Raw genomic sequence first — 18,051 nt, forward strand, 5'->3', positions numbered from 1 at the left:
AGAGATTCATTTTAAGTATCTGATGTTTTTTGTAATCTTACAGGGAACTCCCAGGGAAAGAGATTTATAAACATTGCTTGCAAATAATCATCCCCCAAATCATTTTCCTTAAGCTTCAGTGGGGCTCATGGTAGTGTCAAAGGAGAGCTGTGAGGGAAGCAAACAGGGCACTGCCAAGTGGGATCTGCACTCCGGTGCTGAGCACTTCGTGGAGTGCCTCACACTTCACCTCTGCCATCACCTGAAAGCCTTCCTCATAGGGCTTCCAGGGGCAGCTACCATTCTCCTTTTACTGAGGGTACAAGGGACAGCCAGTGGGTGGCAGAGCTGAGTCCTGCCTCTCAGGTGCCTGGAGGGTTGCTGGGAATGGATAGTAAGGTTGTTCTTTTCCAGCCCCCGCATGGGGTGTGATGACAGTAGCTGGGCAGAACCCTGCCCTGTAATGAGCAGCACCCTTTGCCAGGCCTTGGTGGCCTCCATGTCAAATTTAGAGCTCTCAACAGACAACCCTGGCAAGGGCCCCCACCAGCTTGAGGGCACTGCAGCCTGCCCTCCTCACCAGCAGCTCCTTGCACTCCTTCCAGACCACGTGGGAAAGGTAAAGAAAATCTCCACCTGGGAGGTGGAGGACAGTTATCCCAGCCTTTGCTTCTGATGACCTGGCCACAGGATGGTCACCCCTCTCTTGGACCTGCTTGTGGAGAGGACAAAAACAAAGTGGGAAGCAATGGCTCTTCTCCCAAGCTCCTCCTCTGGAGGCCAGAAAACCTTGTTTTGGCATGTGCCAGTTCCTGCTGCACCCAACTGCTGGCATGAGGGCCCCTGCCCTACCAGTAACACTTTTAGGAGCTGCCTGTCCTCCATACTCTTCTCTCATCTCCTTCTTAACACACAAACACACACACACACACACACACACACTCTCTCTCTCTCTCTCTCTCTCTCTCTCTCTCTCTCTCTCTCTCTCTCTCTGGTCCAGGCCATGTGGAACATGGCCTTGACCTCCTCTGACCCGCTAGCCCCCATCAGGAGGAGTTCTCCAAGGTAAGTGTATGGATGTTCCTTCACTCTTGTCCTCTCCCCATCCCACACTCCCACAGGCCTTTTCTGGGAATGGGAATGTGTTTTCTGCCGAGTTCAGGCCTATTTCAGAATTCTTCTCAATTTAGCATTTACATTTCCAAACTGAGAAAGGATCCCCTAAAGTGACTTGTCATCACTGAAGGAAGGGGGTGTTTGTTCCAGAGGATGAGGTTCTAGGGGCAAGGTTTCTACCCGTCTGTACCAAGCAGGTAATATATCTTCATGGGAGGGCCACTGTCTCAGCTGGTGGTATCTACCTTTATGTAGAGACCTAGAACCTGTGTCTGGTTAAGCAGATAGCCTAGACAGAGATGGAGGAAGCCTGGTGATTCTTCCCAAAATATGCCCAGGCTCTGGTACTCCATGCCAGAGAGTCATCTGACCTTGTACCATTTTCCTCACTCAGGGTTCTAGACTACCAAGACCCTGAGTTCAGAGGGCACGTGAGCGCAGCCCAGCATCCCTCACCAGATGGCGCTGCAGGAGAGAGGTCACAACAGAGTCTGCCAACGCCTGTAGGCCTATCTTTTCAGTACTGCAGCTGACCAGGGGTCTAGGGGTACCTATCCCATAAGTGGGATGTCTGGTACCACCACAGCAGCAATCGGGACTGGACAGTGAAGCTGAGCCCCCCAGTCTCAGCCACACATGGTCAGGGTCTGTCTTCGTGAACCCCACGTGGGGACAGCTAACCACCTTCCTTCCCTGCCATCCATCTCTCCCCACAGGCTCCCCTGGCGCAGCCAGAGTCCCCAACGGCCTCGGCGGGGGAGGACGTGCAGTCTTTGGCTGACTCGCTGGACTCCGACCGCGACTCTGTGTGCAGCAATTCCAACAGCAATAATGGCAAGAATGGAAAGGACAAGGAGAAGGAGAAGCAGCGCAAGGACAAGGATAAGACCCGCGCGGACTCCGTGGCCAACAAGCTGGGCAGCTTCAGCAAGACTCTGGGCATCAAGCTGAAGAAAAACATGGGTGGCCTGGGCGGCCTGGTGCACGGCAAGATGGGCCGTGCCAACTCCGCCAATGGCAAGAACGGTGACGCCGCGGAGCGCGGCAAGGAGAAGAAGGCCAAGTCCCGCAAGGGCAGCAAAGAGGAGTCAGGAGCGTCGGCGAGCACATCGCCATCCGAGAAGACCACGCCGTCGCCCACGGACAAGGCGGCGGGCGCGTCCCCGGCCGAGAAGGGCGGTGGGCCTAGGGGCGACGCCTGGAAGTACAGCACGGACGTGAAGCTGAGCCTCAACATCCTGCGCGCTGCCATGCAGGGCGAGCGCAAGTTCATCTTCGCCGGCCTGCTGCTCACCAGCCACCGGCACCAGTTCCACGAGGAGATGATCGGCTACTACCTGACCAGCGCGCAGGAGCGCTTCAGCGCCGAGCAGGAGCAGCGGCGTCGCGACGCCGCCACGGCCGCCGCCGCCGCAGCCGCCTCCACGGCCAAGCGACCACCGCGCAGGCCCGAGGCCGAGGGCACGCCAGGCCCGGAGCGCGCCTCCCCAGGTCCGCCAGCCGGACAGCCCACGCAGCTGGTGCTCAAGCTCAAGGAGCGCCCAAGCCCCGGGGCCGCGACGGGCTCGCGGGCCGCGCGGGCGGCGGCCGCGGGGGGCTCAGCTTCTCCGGGTGGCAGTGGCGTCCGGCGGGCAGGCGCCAGCGGACCGGTCCCCGGCCGCAGCCCGCCGGCGCCAGCGCGCCAGAGCATCATCCACGTGCAGGCTGCGGGCGCCCGGGACGAGCCGTGCGCGCCGGCCGTGGGCGCGCTGCGGCCGTGCGCCACGTACCCGCAGCAGAACCGCTCGCTGTCGTCGCAGAGCTACAGCCCGGCGCGCGCCGCCGCCCTGCGCACGGTCAACACGGTGGAGTCGCTCGCGCGCGCGGTGCCCGGCGCCCTCCCCGGCGTGGCGGGGGTCCCAGGGACGGCCGAGCACAAGTCTCAGACCTACACCAACGGCTTCGGCGCCACGCGCGACGGCCTGGAGTTCGCCGACGCCGATGCGCCGGCCGCGCGCTCGAACGGTGAGTGCGGCCGCGGCGGTCCCGGGCCCGCGCAGCGGCGCTGCCTGCGCGAGAACTGCGCGTTCTACGGACGCGCGGAGACCGAGCACTACTGCTCGTACTGCTACCGCGAGGAGCTGCGGCGGCGGCGCGAGGCGCGCGGGGCCCGGCCCTGAGCGCGGCGCGCGGCCGCCGCGTCCCCGCGAGGATCTTTTCCATTCTGTCGGTGTCTTTTTTACATGCCTTGGTCCACCGGAAGGCCGGCGCCTCCTCTGTCAGTGCCGTGTACGTGTTTGGTAAACGTTCCTAATGGTGCCTGAACCTACACTGACGCCACTCAGGTAGTAGACGGATAGGAAACAAGTCATACTGTTGGAAGTGGGTGTGCTAGCTAGCATCTGCCTCGTACCTGTGGAAACTCAATAGCCATTGCAAGAATATTTTTGTTCCTCTATACAGAAATAAAGAAATTCGCAGCCCTTTGTTTTTAGAAGGGAGTGTTTTACATGCTTTTTTTTTTTTCCTTTCCTTTTTTTTTTTCCCCCTAATCTAGCGACTGGCCTCTTCCAGATAGCGGTCCCTTGTGTGCACCAAGGAGATCCAGGGGTTAGAAGCAAAAACGCAGTCCTGGCTGGGGTGGAGCCTGCGGCTCCCACCTGCTTCCGCGGTCAGGTCCCTGGACAGAGCAGGCACCCTGGCGCCCGCTGATGCTCTTATGCTCACTGTGGCCCTTTAGGATTACACGACTCCATTTCGTAAGCAACCCTCACGTACACCATTCACTGCCATCTAAGACGAAGGCGACCATAGAATGGGCATCGGACAACCTACCTCGCAGGGCACGGTCAGGTGTAGCGATGGCTCCCGGTGCCAGGCAGTTCAGGTGCCAGGAGCTTTCCAAAAAAACACACACCTGGAGTCCAGAAAAGCAAGGTCCCGAACTTCCAATTGGGATTGGCCCACCCATGAGCAAAAATGACAGCCTGCTCCCATTTCTCTTTTGAAGACACTTCCACAGTGGACTGTTGCTGGAAGACCCCTTAGGAGGTGATATCACATCAGTGCCCCCAGGAAAGAGGCAAGGAAGCGACCCCTTGGTCACTCTGTGAGCCCCCACTAGGTTGCTTTGAACCTGGCCTGGCCCCCTTCCAAAGGGAAGGGGCTGAGGGGAGCCGGGAAGGAAGGAAACCACCCCCACCTGCGTTTGTCTGGGTTCAGCCAGGTAAAGGGGCTCCCTGGGAGTGGGATCCCCTCCACAGGGCAAGGTGGCCCTGCCTCTGGCTCCATACCACATTGAGGGAGCAGCCCGGATTTCTGAGCGGTCTCCTTTTTTGGTGCCTCCTACATTTCTTGAGGAAAACTTAAAAAAAATAAAATGTGTCCTTAGCTACCCTGTTTTGCGCAGCAATATGCAGCCTCTTCCTTCCAAGATTACCTCTGGAGACTACCATTCTTGGCCAAGGACACTGAGGAGCTAACCTGCCTCACTAAGGAAAGGAAGTGTGGATACAAGGGGTAAACCCTCACTAGCAAGTACACTGTCGCACCTGTGAGCGTGAGAATAGCCCCTGAAAATCCTCAGAACGGAGAAACGCCTGGCTTCCGACAGCTTATCCTCAGAAAACGCAGGAGGTGGGTCATTACTTCAAGGGGGCCGGCGTCTCCTCCTAAAACGATGCCTACCACCCTGCCATAAAGAGCAGCAAAAGCAAAAAAATAATAACAATAATAATTAAATAGTCGGGAAAGGGATTTTTTTACTTGTTTGAAAAAATTATAATAAAGTAACTGAATATCTCCTGTGAGTAATTCCTTTTTGTTGTTTTTAATTATCCCACAGCCCACAGCCCGTGGAGTTTTCAGTAGTTTGGAATAAGTGGTTCCTTAAATCAAAATTATTTATTAAACAGAATGTTTAAGAAATTTTTTCAGAGTTTTACTTTTCATGCTGAAAGATACCTTCAATGTGTGATAATTGCTAACATTCATGTCCCTGATAGTACTGGGGTTTCTTTTGTTACTCAGATTTAAAAAAAAAAAAAAGTTTTTTTAAAATCTCTCATCGAGAGGGTCCGTGGCAGCTTTTTTTGGACTGGTTTCTTTTCATCACCTCATGCTTCCTCCTCCAAAGCTGTGGGGGGTCACAGTGTCTCCAGTGTAGACACCGCCTACTCACACAAGATAGCCAACTTTACAAATGCTTAAATGTGCATTCAGAAATCCAGCTCATCTGCACAAGCCAAGTAGGCATAAATTTTGTTTTTCATATTTTTAATGTTAAAACAGCCAACTAGAAACTTCCAAAACTGCCTATGCAAATCTTTTATCTTTCTCATGCTCTCTGCCAGGTTTAAAAAAAAAGCAAACTGATAATAAAAATAGCCCATCATAATAGAGGAAAACCTTCCAAATATGCAGAGTAGTATATATGTATTATCAAAGCCTGATGACACGCTCTATCTCCTTGCATTGCCAGGTTACCTCCACCCATCCACCCCTCAACTGATGACAGAGGTGCCATGACAAGCTGGGGGTACAGCCCCAGGCTGCAACCTTGCTCCTCTGGCCATGTGAAAGAACCCAGCCTCTCAGATTGGTCATAAGATGGGCTAGCAAAGCCCAGGCACCTGCTGGTGCCTGCTCCAAGCTGACACAACTCAGTCTGCATCACTAAGAATAGCTAACAGCCTTTGACTTTTGTGAGAATCTATCTGTAAACAGTATTAACTGCTATGAAAGTGAGAGAGCCGAGTGTGGGATGAGAACTATACGAGATATGCACCAACAGCAGGCTCATGTTCCTTAGAAGAGCTCTCTAGATGTGGGTCCTGGCCAGAGACCACTGTGGTTGATCAGGCTCAGAACAGGAGCTGTTAGGAGCTGTTGATTCCATGTGGGTCAAGCAGTTCCCTAATGTTCTTCTATGACTTGGGGGCCCTTTGTGGAACAGGGAAAGAAAAGAAGAAAGGTGCCATGGTGGACCCTACCTGACAAAGTCTGTTCCCTTCGGACCTGGCCAGACTTTTCTTTCTGGGAAGGACTATAACTGGGAGCAACAGCCAATTTCCACAAAGATTCCAGAGGTCATTTCAAAAAAATTACTTCCCATTTCTTGCACATGCATTACCTGGATAAATGATTTTTTAAATAATATATTATTAAAGGAAGGTGTTTTCCAGTGTATTCTGTTTGTAGATTTTATGCAATGTTATGTTGAAATTATACAAGCCAAGTTTAAACTGTACTGTAGAAATTATTTTTATATTATTTTCAGAACATGCCACAGAGCAATATTTTGCACAATTATTGTCACAGGGTTGTCCTCTGGAAAGGTAACTTGAGATGAGAAGGGGCTCCACGGTGGGCTCCTGGGATTTAAATGCTTTTTGCTGTTTTTGCGAAACCCTTCTAAAAGTGGGAACATAAGTGTCTTTTCCTTTTTTACTGAGAGTTAATTTTGTTTTTTCTGTTTGTGGGTCTTGGTACTGCATCTTTCCTGTAAAATGAATCCTCACTAAGTTAACTGTGGACTTTCCGTACCTATTTCTACTAAGTGTCATTCGAGTCTATTACTTTACAACTTTCCAAAATGACTTAATTTATTAATTCTAGCAGCTTACTGTCAGCAATTTGGTGGCATGAGATAAAAGTACTCTCCCTGCCTCCTCCCAGGTACACACCTCAGGGTGTGGAAATTCTCCACGCAGCACCCACTGTGTTTCTGGGGTGAAGCTGTGGGTACATCAGTGCCCCCCCCCAAGCATCCACAGCTTATTTTTCAAACTACTTAAACTTCACCTAGCAAAACATATTTCACATTGATTAAGAATAAAGGGCTGTACCTATCAGTGGTGGGGAATTTGTGCAAGAAAAAAAAAACTTTGCCAAACTGGTATGTATAATTTCCATTCTATGTGAGTCTTTTTTGTTTACTAAGAGATCTGGAGTAAAAGCTGTAGGCATCTGTTGTATGTTTGAGGCTTCTTTATTTGTGACATGGTCCTTTGTTCCTCCTCCTAGTGGGGACTTCACATATTAAGTTCCTACAGTGTTCTGTTCTTGTCTTCCAATGCCTCTAAAGAATGAGATGTGTTTTAGTGGCTGAGCGAGCCAGCTCTGGCCTTGGCCCCATTGGACTGAGAGGTGGCCTCTGGCTGAGAGTCCCAGGCCACTGTCCTCGAGGAGAGGCACATATGAAAGACCAGAGGTGCCTGGCACTCCTGGCTCCAGGACACAGGCACCCCTTCCAAAAAGCCTTAAAGTGGTGACTCTGGAGACCTCTGGGCAGCCTCTGCCCCTTTACCCTGACTCCAACCTCTCTTCTCTAATGGAACTGGCCCATTCCATGAGGCTCTTCAGAGTGGTGAGCTCAGTTCTTGTTCAATTCAGATCCACCCCGTTGCACATGTGGTCCCATTGGCTCAGAGTGTGGCTTTGTACAGCCACCTAGTTAGCATGGGGTGGGTGCAGGTTGTTCATCCTAGAGTCAACACACACCAAGGCTATGTGTGCTGGGCACCCCCATCTCCCCAGGAGGCTTCCACTGCTGGAGAAAGGATTCCGGACAGACCCTTTACAAGATTCTCAGGACAGCTTCAAGCAGTGTGCAAGGTGGACTGTTAGCATTGTGCAGGTTTCTTCTTTCCTGAAAGAACCCATCTTCCTCTCCACTCCCCCCACAGCAGAGAAGAGGAGGGAGAGCCATGCAGGGACCCCGCAGATGTCTTGCAACATGGAGAACTTTGCTCAGCCAGGCCGAGCTGAAAACACATCATCGCAAGGGCACTGTCCCCACACATGCTAGGGTGTGACTGTCCCTATTTGTTCTGAAAAATAACTTGCTGAAATTCGCATCTTTACTATTTTAGTCTGGCAAAAAAAAAAAACAAAAAAACAGGACCCCACCAACCCTAACTATGTATATACCAAATGATGCCCATTGCATATGCTTTTTATTCCTCCCAAAGGGCATTTCAAGGTTATAAATCTATTTACCATAAGGTCAGGAGTACCAGTTGGTTTTAAAGATAAATATAGACAAAAGCTGTCCAAGACCAAAGCAACCTGTTAATGTAATAAGGACAAGTAACCAAAACCAGCTATTTCAGAATATATCTCCAAAGACTGGAGGATAGTTTAAATGAAGAAACAGCCTCCCATTGCAGAGTAAAAGCCGGGATCTTACAAAGACTACTCCCACCCTAGAATGTCCTTGTCCAGAGACTGATCATCTGCAATCACCCTCCTGCCTCAGGGCCTTTGCATGTGCTAGTCCTTCTCCCTGGAATATCCCCACCCCCACCCACCTCCTCACCCTTCACTGCCCACCCATCTTTGCTGCAATGTCACCCTTCAGCAAGTCCTTCCCTGACATCTGTATTTAAAAGGCTACCACATCTCAACCTCCACATCCACTTCCCTGTGCACCTTTCCCTGGTGCCTGCCTCTGAGCACTGCATGTGTGAACTGTTCATTTACTTCTTATGTTACACCCTCCAGCCTGCAGAGAGTGTAAGCAACATGAGGGAAAGACTTCTCAGTCTCGCTCATGGCTGTATCCTGGTGCCTACAACAGTGCCTGACACGTATTACGCACTAGATAATGATCTATTGAAGAAAAGAAATATCAGTAATTGGATAGCTATTAAGAAGTCAAAAAATGTCCATTTCAGCCTTCATCAAATCCAGATTCTTCTATTGTCCCTACCTATGGAGAACGCAGATAGAGCTGGTCAAGTGGCCTGTCCTCTTCTCCTGCCTGCAGGTATAAGATGGCAAGATGCAAAGTGAACCTGTCTGCTTGTCACTCCATCTCTGTGAATGAGCACCTGCCCCGAGCAGGCCCTTCTCACAGGTGTGTGGCTCACCTATTTCAGGGACTTTGAATCAAGCAGAGGTGATGCTCGTTTCTTGCAGGTTAGCTCATGTGGTGGACACTAGCCCACCCCTCCATGTGGGGGTGGAACTGCCATAGTGGCAGCAGATGGCCCAGGCCGGGTGAAAGAGTCCACCTGGCCATTAGAAGAACCCATTCTTCAGTCACCAAAACAAAGGGGAACAGAAGGAAAGGAACTTATCACCTAGACTACTACCTGAGACGGGGGTCGGGGGCTATGCTGACAAATGTGTAAACAGAGGGCTGGCAGAGTGGCTGAAGTGGTAGAATGCCTGCCTAGCAAACATAAGGCCCTGAGTTCAAACCCCAGTACCACCAAAAAAAAAAATGTGGAAACATCAGAAAGCCAAGGACCACTGGGACTCCCCAGGTCACCAGTTGGTGTGCAATGGAGGGTCAGAGCCTTGACACCACAGAGCCAAACAACACACACCTCCTTGGGCCCAGGCCCCAGAGCGGAGGCCCTTCACACTGACAGGTGACTTCACCCACAGTGGGCTGGCTACTTCCACTCGGAGCCTCCTCCCACTGTCGGGGGGTTTTCACAACTACCTAACCTTGGTGTTTACTTCTAGGTCCTTTGGCCAAAATGTGTTTTCCTCTGAGTCATGGCAAAATACTGTTACAAGCTGCTTATAGGACCTCCTGTGGCCAGGCTCAAAGGCTTCATCCTTCTCTTTAATCCTCTTCTGTGGTTTTTGCTCTCACTTCTCTAGATGCCATACTTTAGGATCTCTCATGGGGGTGGCATCCCTCATGTCAACCTCTCTGCAGTTGTCCAGCAGGCAGTGAGTGGACACATGGGTGTGTGTCCCAGACCTTGAAATGCCAAGCCAAGTAACCATGTTCCTTTCATTGCTGCCCAAATGGACTGGGTGCCTGTCCCTGCCAGACTCAAAAGGAATGGGCTCCCCAGGGCCTGCAGCCATGGCCCACACTAGCCTCTTGGTAGCAGTTGCTCATGGACGTCTGGCTCTTTGCATACATGTACAAACATCTGATTTGGGGTGGTGACTTGGCCAGTGGGAGTGGGGCAGCTTGTCCCTACTCAGTTATGAGCAAAGCTAGTAAAATAACCATGAGCATATGCTGGAGGCCATCCATGTCTTAGATGCAAACCCAATTCAACAGAGCAGAGGTGGTCTCCATTTACAAGCTGGTCTGTCCCACTGCCCCAGCTGGGACACACTGGTCTCTTAGTCATACAAATAAGGGAACATTAGGATCAGGAAACAGACTTACCTGAGTCCAAGCAGGGTGACTGATCACTTCTTTATCTGCAAAGCCCAAACTCCACCCGCCATCTTTGAGGATATCAAAGCCAACTAGAACAAAGCACCCATTACCCTGTACTTGCCTTTTTCTTTTAAACATGCATTTGGCCTAATAAAGTCAGTGAATATTGTCCCTCATTTTTTTTCTTTCCCTTTTTTTGTTCATTTGACCCATTTGGGGATGAAATAGATTGCTTGGCTTTCCCATTTATTTGATTAGTGTGGACAAAAGAAAACATTGAGGCAGAAATGGGTCATAAATCACATTCCTTTGACCAAGTTGTTTAGAACCCTTTTCTACCTGCAAGTGTTAATTATGATTCAATACATGAATTCTTTTCCATCTGGTCCATTCTTGGTGAAGAAACCCATTGTAAGAGCTGTCTACGGTGGTTGGGTTGTTACTTTGTAAAGTATTAAAGCACTAAATGAATTTTTGCAATATGTAGTAAATCTTGCTTTCATTTTGGAAAACTTCTAGTAATGACTACTGCACTTTTTATAGAAGGACTGTATTTAATTTCTTTCTTTTATGAAAGATTATTTCAAGTAAAAATAGCTCTGTAATCCATGTGACACGGCTTCTCTGTTACTTGACACAGAGAGAAGCTTTAATGCCTACTCAATAAAATTAACATGTTTGTAAAGCATTGGTTGGTCCAATTATTTGCCCACTGACTCCTGCGTTTTTGGTAAAATGCCATTAAAGAAAAACTTTATGGTTCAGAAGGGAGAGAATTCTGTCAGACATCAGCCACATCACTTAAGTGGGAGAGAAGCGTTTTTCCACTTAGATGACGTTTAAACCCAGTGTTTCCAGTCTCACTTGTCTAAGAGGGGTAAGGTTTTCTCTTCTTTTTATAGTGCTCAGGGTACATCCTCCCTAAATGAAAACCCAATCTGTAATGGCCAAGTGACTGTGACCATAAGGAAGAGGACAATAGCTGGGCCATGGAAGATAAGACTCAGCCCTTTCTGGCAAATTTTTATTTGAGTGTGCTTTTCTGTGGAGAAACACTAAGGAAAAGCTCTCCAAAGGCTGTGGATGGGGTCCAGGGCCCTGGATCTGTCTCAGGCAGTGTGATGCACTCAGGATCAAATACTACTGTGAGTTACATGTCCTGCGTGTGCTGTGCACCGGGCTCAGTTCTGGGACAGTGACGGAGGCAGTGATGACAGTGCCTCTCTCAGGCATGAAAGACCTCCACGGAGTGTGGCACATTCTCTGCCTAGTAGAACCCAATCCTTGTAGTAGCAACCCTGTGCGTGAGAAATCAAAGACCCCCATCTCATAGATGAGGAAAATAAGGCTTTGCAAGGTAAGTTGTGAAGCCAGGATTTGGGCTTAGCTTTGCCTGACATAAGGACCTGTACTCCCAGCTACAGGGCACCTGCGGTTCCAAGGGACATGCAAGGCCCCTGCCCCACGGGAACCCACAGTCCAGGAAACTAACACACAAGTCTTCATCTTCTGAATGTGAGGGGGATGAATTCATACAAGCCAGAGACGACTGAGAGAATGCCAGCTAGCCTGTGGCCACTGGGATGATGGTCTCTGCATTTCCCTGGGATCACATAAGCCCAAGAAGTCACCATTCATCCCTGCTTCTGATGTTCTTCAACACTAGAAAGCATACCGTTCTTAGTTTTTCTTAGTTTCTGCAGAGATCTGCACCGCGAAAGGCTGCTTCCTCCATTTGAAGGTTGAAAAGATGCTTAAAAGACGGTGCAGGCTGGTGGTAGGGGCACTGGATTGGGAGACAGAAAGGCTGGCCCCTAAATCAACCTTGAGAAAGGCATCTCCATCCTCCCTGTTCCCAGTTTCCAGTTTGTGAAATGAGGGACTCAAAGGGAGGCTCTCAAAGTTTCCCACCCTGTCAAGGAATCTGTGTACCATTTAGGAAGATAAAAGTTACCTCAGTTATTTCAACAGAGAGAATTTAATATGGGGAACTGACCAAGAGCAAAAACACAAGAAGAAAATATAGCAGTCACATAGAGCCAAAGCCTGCAGGAGGCAGCTTCATTCCCAGGGCTAGGGCAGAGCAAAGAGGTCAGGTTGGTAAAAGCTACTAGGCTAGGGCTGTACCTCAGTGGTAGAGCACTTGCCTGGCATGTGAGGGGCCTTGGATTTGAACCACAGCTGGCTGCACACATGCTCACACACAGAGACACAGAAAAGCTACAAGCAGAGGTAGGGGCTCCACAGAGTTGGGCTCAGACGTGTGAAAAGGGGGTCCGGCTCAACTGGGGCTATTGCCTAAGAAGCCCAGAGGTCACACCTTGCAGAACTGGGCTTAGATCTCTGAGGACACATGGTGGAGCAGGTTCTTCTTTGTGGAGGAAAAAATGAAATTGGTACAAGCTGCAGCTGGCCAGGGAAGAACTGTTGCTAGGACAACACTGGCAGGAAGTGGAAGCAAGAGGAAAGATCAGCCTCTGTGTGAGTGCACCCACACGCACACGTGCACACATGTACATAGACGTGCACATGTGTGTGTATATGTACAGTTGTTCCCTGCTATCTGAGAGGGGATGGTTCCAGGACCCCAACAAGCACCAAAATCCAAGGGTATCCCTTGCATAAAATGGCATGGCATGGGGCACCAGTGACTCACACCTGTAATCCCAGCCACACAAGAAGCCGAGATCACGAGGATAGGGGTTCAAAGCCATTCTGGGCAAATAGTTTGAGAGACCCTATCAAAAATACCCAGCACACACACACACACACACACAGGCTGGCAAGGTGGCTCAAGTGATTGAGCACCTGCCTAACAAGGGTGAAGCCCTGGGTTCAAAGCCCAGTATTGCCCAAAAAACCTGGCACAGCATTTGCATAGAATCTACATATATCTTCCACAAACTAGAGATCATCTCTGGCTGAGTTGGGATACCCAATACAACGCAAATGCTGTGTAGATTGTCATTATGCCACATTGTCTAGGGAAAAGTGACAAGGGAGAAGTCTGAACATGTTCAGTACAGATGCAGGTTTTTCCCAAGTGTTTTTGACCTGCAGTTGCTGAGTACACAGATGCAGAGGTCACAGAGCTGTACACACACTGTGCAAGGAAAAAAATAGGCCTCTCACCACTGTCCCTGTAGAACTGGAGCAGAAACTGACTGTGGCCATGGTGCACATTCCCAGCGTCCTTTTTCCATGACCATCTCACGATTCCTTTGAACTTGATGGGATCTTCCCCCGGTGTACAGCCAAGCTTTCACTCCTCAAGAGTGCAAGTCCTCGCAAGGCCCTTCGCTGGAGGTCATCACTTACTGCTCACTGTTATTTCGGAACGTGAACAGAACTAAAGGAGCCCCAAAGAGCCTCTGATTTCACACATCGTCCCCTTCATTTCCCATTGTGTGCTGACAAGTCAAGTTTTCCTTGATGAAATGTTCTGTCACACCCCGCTCCCTGGTGGCATAATGACTGTATTTCTGTTGATTCAGTGGCCTGCAGAGCCCCAGGTGGCCGGGTCTCAGCTTCCAATTTGGTGAAATCACTCTGTCTCCTGTTAACAGACTCCTTCCTTGGGAACTAAGAACTGTAAACCAGAACAGGCCTAAGGTATGGGCAAGGAAGCACAGGCTCTCATTTATGAGGCACAGAGGTGACAAGAGCTACTCGCATCACCAGTCCAGCTCTTGTTTCCTGGAACACATGCTCTGGCCACAGGACGCAAGATACCAAAAACTACATCTGTGAGATAGAATTCCTACTTCCCACTGGGTGCGGTGACACACCTATAATCCCAGCTCTCAGGAGGTAGGTAGAGGAAAAAGCATCGCGAGTTCCAGGCCAGTCTGGGCTCCATAATTAGACCCTGTCTGCAAAAAAAAAAAAGAGAGAAACCTCTCACTTTTCAGGGGTTGTCTCCCTGCTGGTATCATATCTAAACCTGCCTTGGGCAGGTCCTCAGCTCTGTCAAGGCAGCTGCTTCAAGGCAATGGGAAGTGAGCAAGTAAATTCCATATTGCTGTAAAGTTGGAATTCACAATCAGAAGTGACACTGTGTAGAAAACCAGAATGCCAAAAACGTACTTTTTAAGTCAATCGTGGGGCAGAAGTGTGGCGGGCAGGGGAGGCAAATCTGAGTATTAGTCACCTTTCTGGTCCTGTAACATACCTGAGATAATCAGTTTATGAAGCAAAGTTTAGTTCAGCTCACAGTTTTGGAGTTAGTGCATGACTGGCTGGCCTCATTACTTTGAACCTATGGCAGACGAGGTAGCATATCATGGCGTGAGTGTGTGGAGGAACGAAGCCATTGAACTTGCGGCAGGAAACTGAAAGAGGAAAAGAAAGAGACGGGTTTCCCCTTTGAGGGCACACCTAAAATAACCTAGAACTTCCTGCAAGGTCCCACCTCTCAGCAGTGCCAAACTAGGGACAAGACATTAACACATGCTTTAGGAGAACAATTATAAATCAAAACTATAGCACCCTCCATGTTAGAAGGGGTCTAGTGTAATCAGCTAGACACCAAGCAAGCCTTAGCTGTGAGAGGGTCACACAGTGACCACAGTAGTGGTCTCTGGGCTGGCAATCTGTGTGTTGCATTCACTCATACCCATCCCTGTAGCCAGGAGCTCTGTATACATGGCCCATACAGCAATATGGGGTGGCTAGCATCAGGTCAAAAAGGCCATCTGATCCACCCAAGTTTTAAGAGCCTCCTCTACACAGCATTGTTTTGGTGATCACACACAGCCATCCAAGTATCTCCCCACTCTTTGCACACTCTAAGAGAGCTACCCACATACCTCTTCCCTGTACATTCCCATATGTACATCTGTCACCATACCTCCTTGTCACCAGTCTTTGAACCCTACTCTTTCCAAGTTCTTGACCATCCAAACTATTTGCCCCTGCCGATAAATTAATATGGGTCAAGGCTTCTCAACCATAGCACTATTGACATTTGTGACCAAATGTTTATGTTTAGCAGTATCCCTGGCTGATGCTGGTTAATGGTAAGTATCAACTTGACTGGGCTAAGGGGCACCCAGATAGCGGCTAAACAATTATTCCAGGGTGTGTCTGTGAGAATGTTTCCAGAAGAGATCAGTGTTTAAATCAGTAGACTGAATAAAAAACTGCCCTCATCAATGTGGGTTTCCTTGTCCATGTTGGTTGTTCTCGTCAATGTGGGTGGGCATTGTCCAATTTGTTGAGGACCCAAATAGAACAGAAAGGCAGTGGAAGGGCAAATCCACTCTCTCTACTCAAACTGAGCCAGCCATCTTCTCCTGCCTACAGCCTGGTTTCTAGGCCTTCGTGTTTGGATGAGAACTACACCAACTGGCTTACCATAGCCTTCAGCTCGCAGATGGCAGATCGTGGTATTTCTCCACCTATATATTCATGTAAGCCAATCCCTCCTTGCAAATCTCTTTTTATCTATGTCTGTGTATGCTCCTGCTGATTATGGTTCTCTGAAGAGCACTGACCTCTACTCGCCAGATACCAGTAGTACCTTTTATTTATTTGTGGCAGTCAAAAATGTGACATCAAATGTCCCTGGGAGAGGAGCAGGACTAGGTGGGATGGTCCCCTGTTGGAAATCACTGGTGTCAGCTAATTCTTCCGCCTCTTTTCCAGTCTAGAAAAGTCATAACCATTTGTTCTCCTCAAACCACACCTACTGGGATGACTTCTGCTTCCCATCCAGATGGGAGTGCAATGTTCTCCACAGCTCACTTGCAGCTGGTGCCAACATATCATGGAGACCATCTGAAAGGTGAAGGCAAACATCCTCTACCACCTGGTTACTGGGAACTTCCCAGGAGGCTGTAGATGCAGATGGAAGGAGGGGAGACAGTACCTGTCACAGGGGTCTGAGTCACCTGCTCACACACTGACCATGCCTTCTGGGCTTTCTTGAGCTCAGCTTCTCACATGCTGTTCCCACTTGGTGGCAAATTGCTTTGCAGCAGCCTTTGGATGGGCAGGTCAAAGAGCACTCGATCCACAGTGGCAGCTCAGGATTGCAGAGTTGATTGATGTCCCTGGCAAGCTATTCAACCCTGAAGAGGTCTCAAAGTTTGCCAGGAGCTGTTTCTTAGAAAGAATAGGGACATGCTGAAGAAAGCTCTGTTCCAAAACCTTGACTTCTGTGCTATGATTCTCCTCTTGGGGATCTCTGATGGCTATTGGCTATGGATATTTGAGCCCTGTTAGATCTGTTAGGTACTGAGGCACAGGGGTCCCTACCTGACTGCTAGCCTGAGAGACTCCTTGGTAATTCTGAGATAACATGCCCAAATAGCATCCTGTGCCTTCAAAACCCAAAAAGTCTAAATAGATGCAATTGGAGGACATCATGTTGAGTGAAGTAAGCCAGGCTCAGAAGGACAAAGGCCACATGTTTTCTCTCATATGTGAAGATAGATTCAAAAGATAAACAAATGCACAAAAACAAGCATGATCCTATACAAACTCAGATGTAGAACATGTGTGTAACAGTGGAACTGCTCTATGGAACTTGGGGAGAGAGGGAAAGGAAAGAATGAGAGAGCATCAGTGATATCACGTAACATAAGATGTGAAGGTGGAGGACATAAGAATGTGTATTGAAAGCTGCTGAATAACGGGGGGCGGGGGTGGGAGGTAAAAGGGTAAGGGAGAGTAAAGGAAAGGATTGAATGGACCAAAGTAAACTACACCCACAGCAGGGATACATTGAGACACCCCTTTGATCATCAACTTAAATATTAATAATGAAAGGCAAGACTGTAAAATAGGCACAGTGGAAGGGGGAGGGGAATGAAGGAGATTAAGGTGAGCGTATATGGGTAGATGGACTTCCTATATTTACAAGAAACAGAACAAAGAAACCTCTGGCAACTGCTTTAAGTAAGGCTGGGAGTGGGTTGAAAGGGAGAGACAGTGGGGGTGAGCTAACCAATGTACAATATAAGCCTAATTGGAATTGTCATTATGAATTCTTCCCTGTATAATGACTATATCCTAATAAAAATTTTTACTATAAAAATGCAGAAAGTCTCAGCAAGAATCAGACTCCACTATGAGGTATAACATCTTACCTTTCACTTTGTTGGAACGTCCTGAAATCCAGAAGACTCCAGCAGCTTCACTAAGGTGATGCACCCCTGAGTATATATGGGGCTTATGTAGCATTTTTGTGTCTTACCAAGGCTCCTAAAGTCCTTGCTACTTCCTCGCCCATCAGGTCATATCACATGATATCAAGGGCGTGATCCAGTATGGTGCCCTGTGGCAGAAAGCAAGAAACCCATTCCCCTCTGAGGCAAGGTGGGAAGATGAGTTTTGACATGCATCGACATCAGGTCCTTGCAAAGTGACACAGAGAACAAGTGCCAGCCATCAGTTTCCAGGGCTGTGTCATAGGCTCCAGAAAAGAGGATTCAGCAGGAGCTACAGGCACAATGGCAGTCATCAGTTGGTTGTGTCTACTGTGACCCACTGTCTTGCTCCAAGATGCATCTGTCTTCTGTGGGAGCAAACAGGCCAATGATGTGGGGACAAAATTCAAACTTCTCCCCTACAGCTCCCAAGTTGTTGAGAGCAGCACTCATCTCCAAATTCCCCTAGGATTTGGGATTTCTTACCTCCGATTTACTATCACGCTAGGGAGGGGAAATTCCAGGGCTTTGACTTTCTATTTCCTACCAGAATACCATTCTGTCCACAGCAGGAGAGCCCACGTGGGGCTCCCGGATAACTATCCCAGCTGTGCACTCAGAAACTGGGAAACAACCAACCATGACAGCCCATACGCACCCATCCATGGAAATTCACACCTGCAACAAAAT

General features: G+C 49.2%; 1 protein-coding gene and 1 long non-coding RNA gene across 5 annotated transcripts in view; one reads left to right on the forward strand and one right to left on the reverse strand.

The window, feature by feature from the left end:
- The window catches only part of Otud7a (OTU deubiquitinase 7A), a 339,117-nt gene extending 335,863 nt beyond the window's left edge, over nucleotides 1-3,254 (forward strand). For all 4 annotated transcript variants that reach the window (XM_074061818.1, XM_074061817.1, XM_074061816.1 and 1 more), the window contains one exon: nucleotides 1,812-3,254. In XM_074061818.1, the coding sequence (XP_073917919.1) occupies nucleotides 1,812-3,254 (1,443 nt within the window). The remainder of the gene's footprint in view (nucleotides 1-1,811) is intronic.
- An 8,039-nt stretch (nucleotides 3,255-11,293) lies between these two features.
- LOC141419247 (uncharacterized) overlaps nucleotides 11,294-18,051 on the reverse strand; it is a 66,393-nt gene continuing 59,635 nt past the window's right edge. Inside the window, exons 4-5 of the long non-coding RNA XR_012444024.1 lie at nucleotides 16,080-17,729; nucleotides 11,294-15,988 (exon numbers count right to left, since the gene is read on the reverse strand). This is a non-coding gene — a long non-coding RNA (uncharacterized lncRNA). The remainder of the gene's footprint in view (nucleotides 15,989-16,079; nucleotides 17,730-18,051) is intronic.

Source organism: Castor canadensis, chromosome 19 (assembly GCF_047511655.1).
Source record: "Castor canadensis chromosome 19, mCasCan1.hap1v2, whole genome shotgun sequence".
Classification (NCBI taxonomy): domain Eukaryota; kingdom Metazoa; phylum Chordata; class Mammalia; order Rodentia; family Castoridae; genus Castor; species Castor canadensis.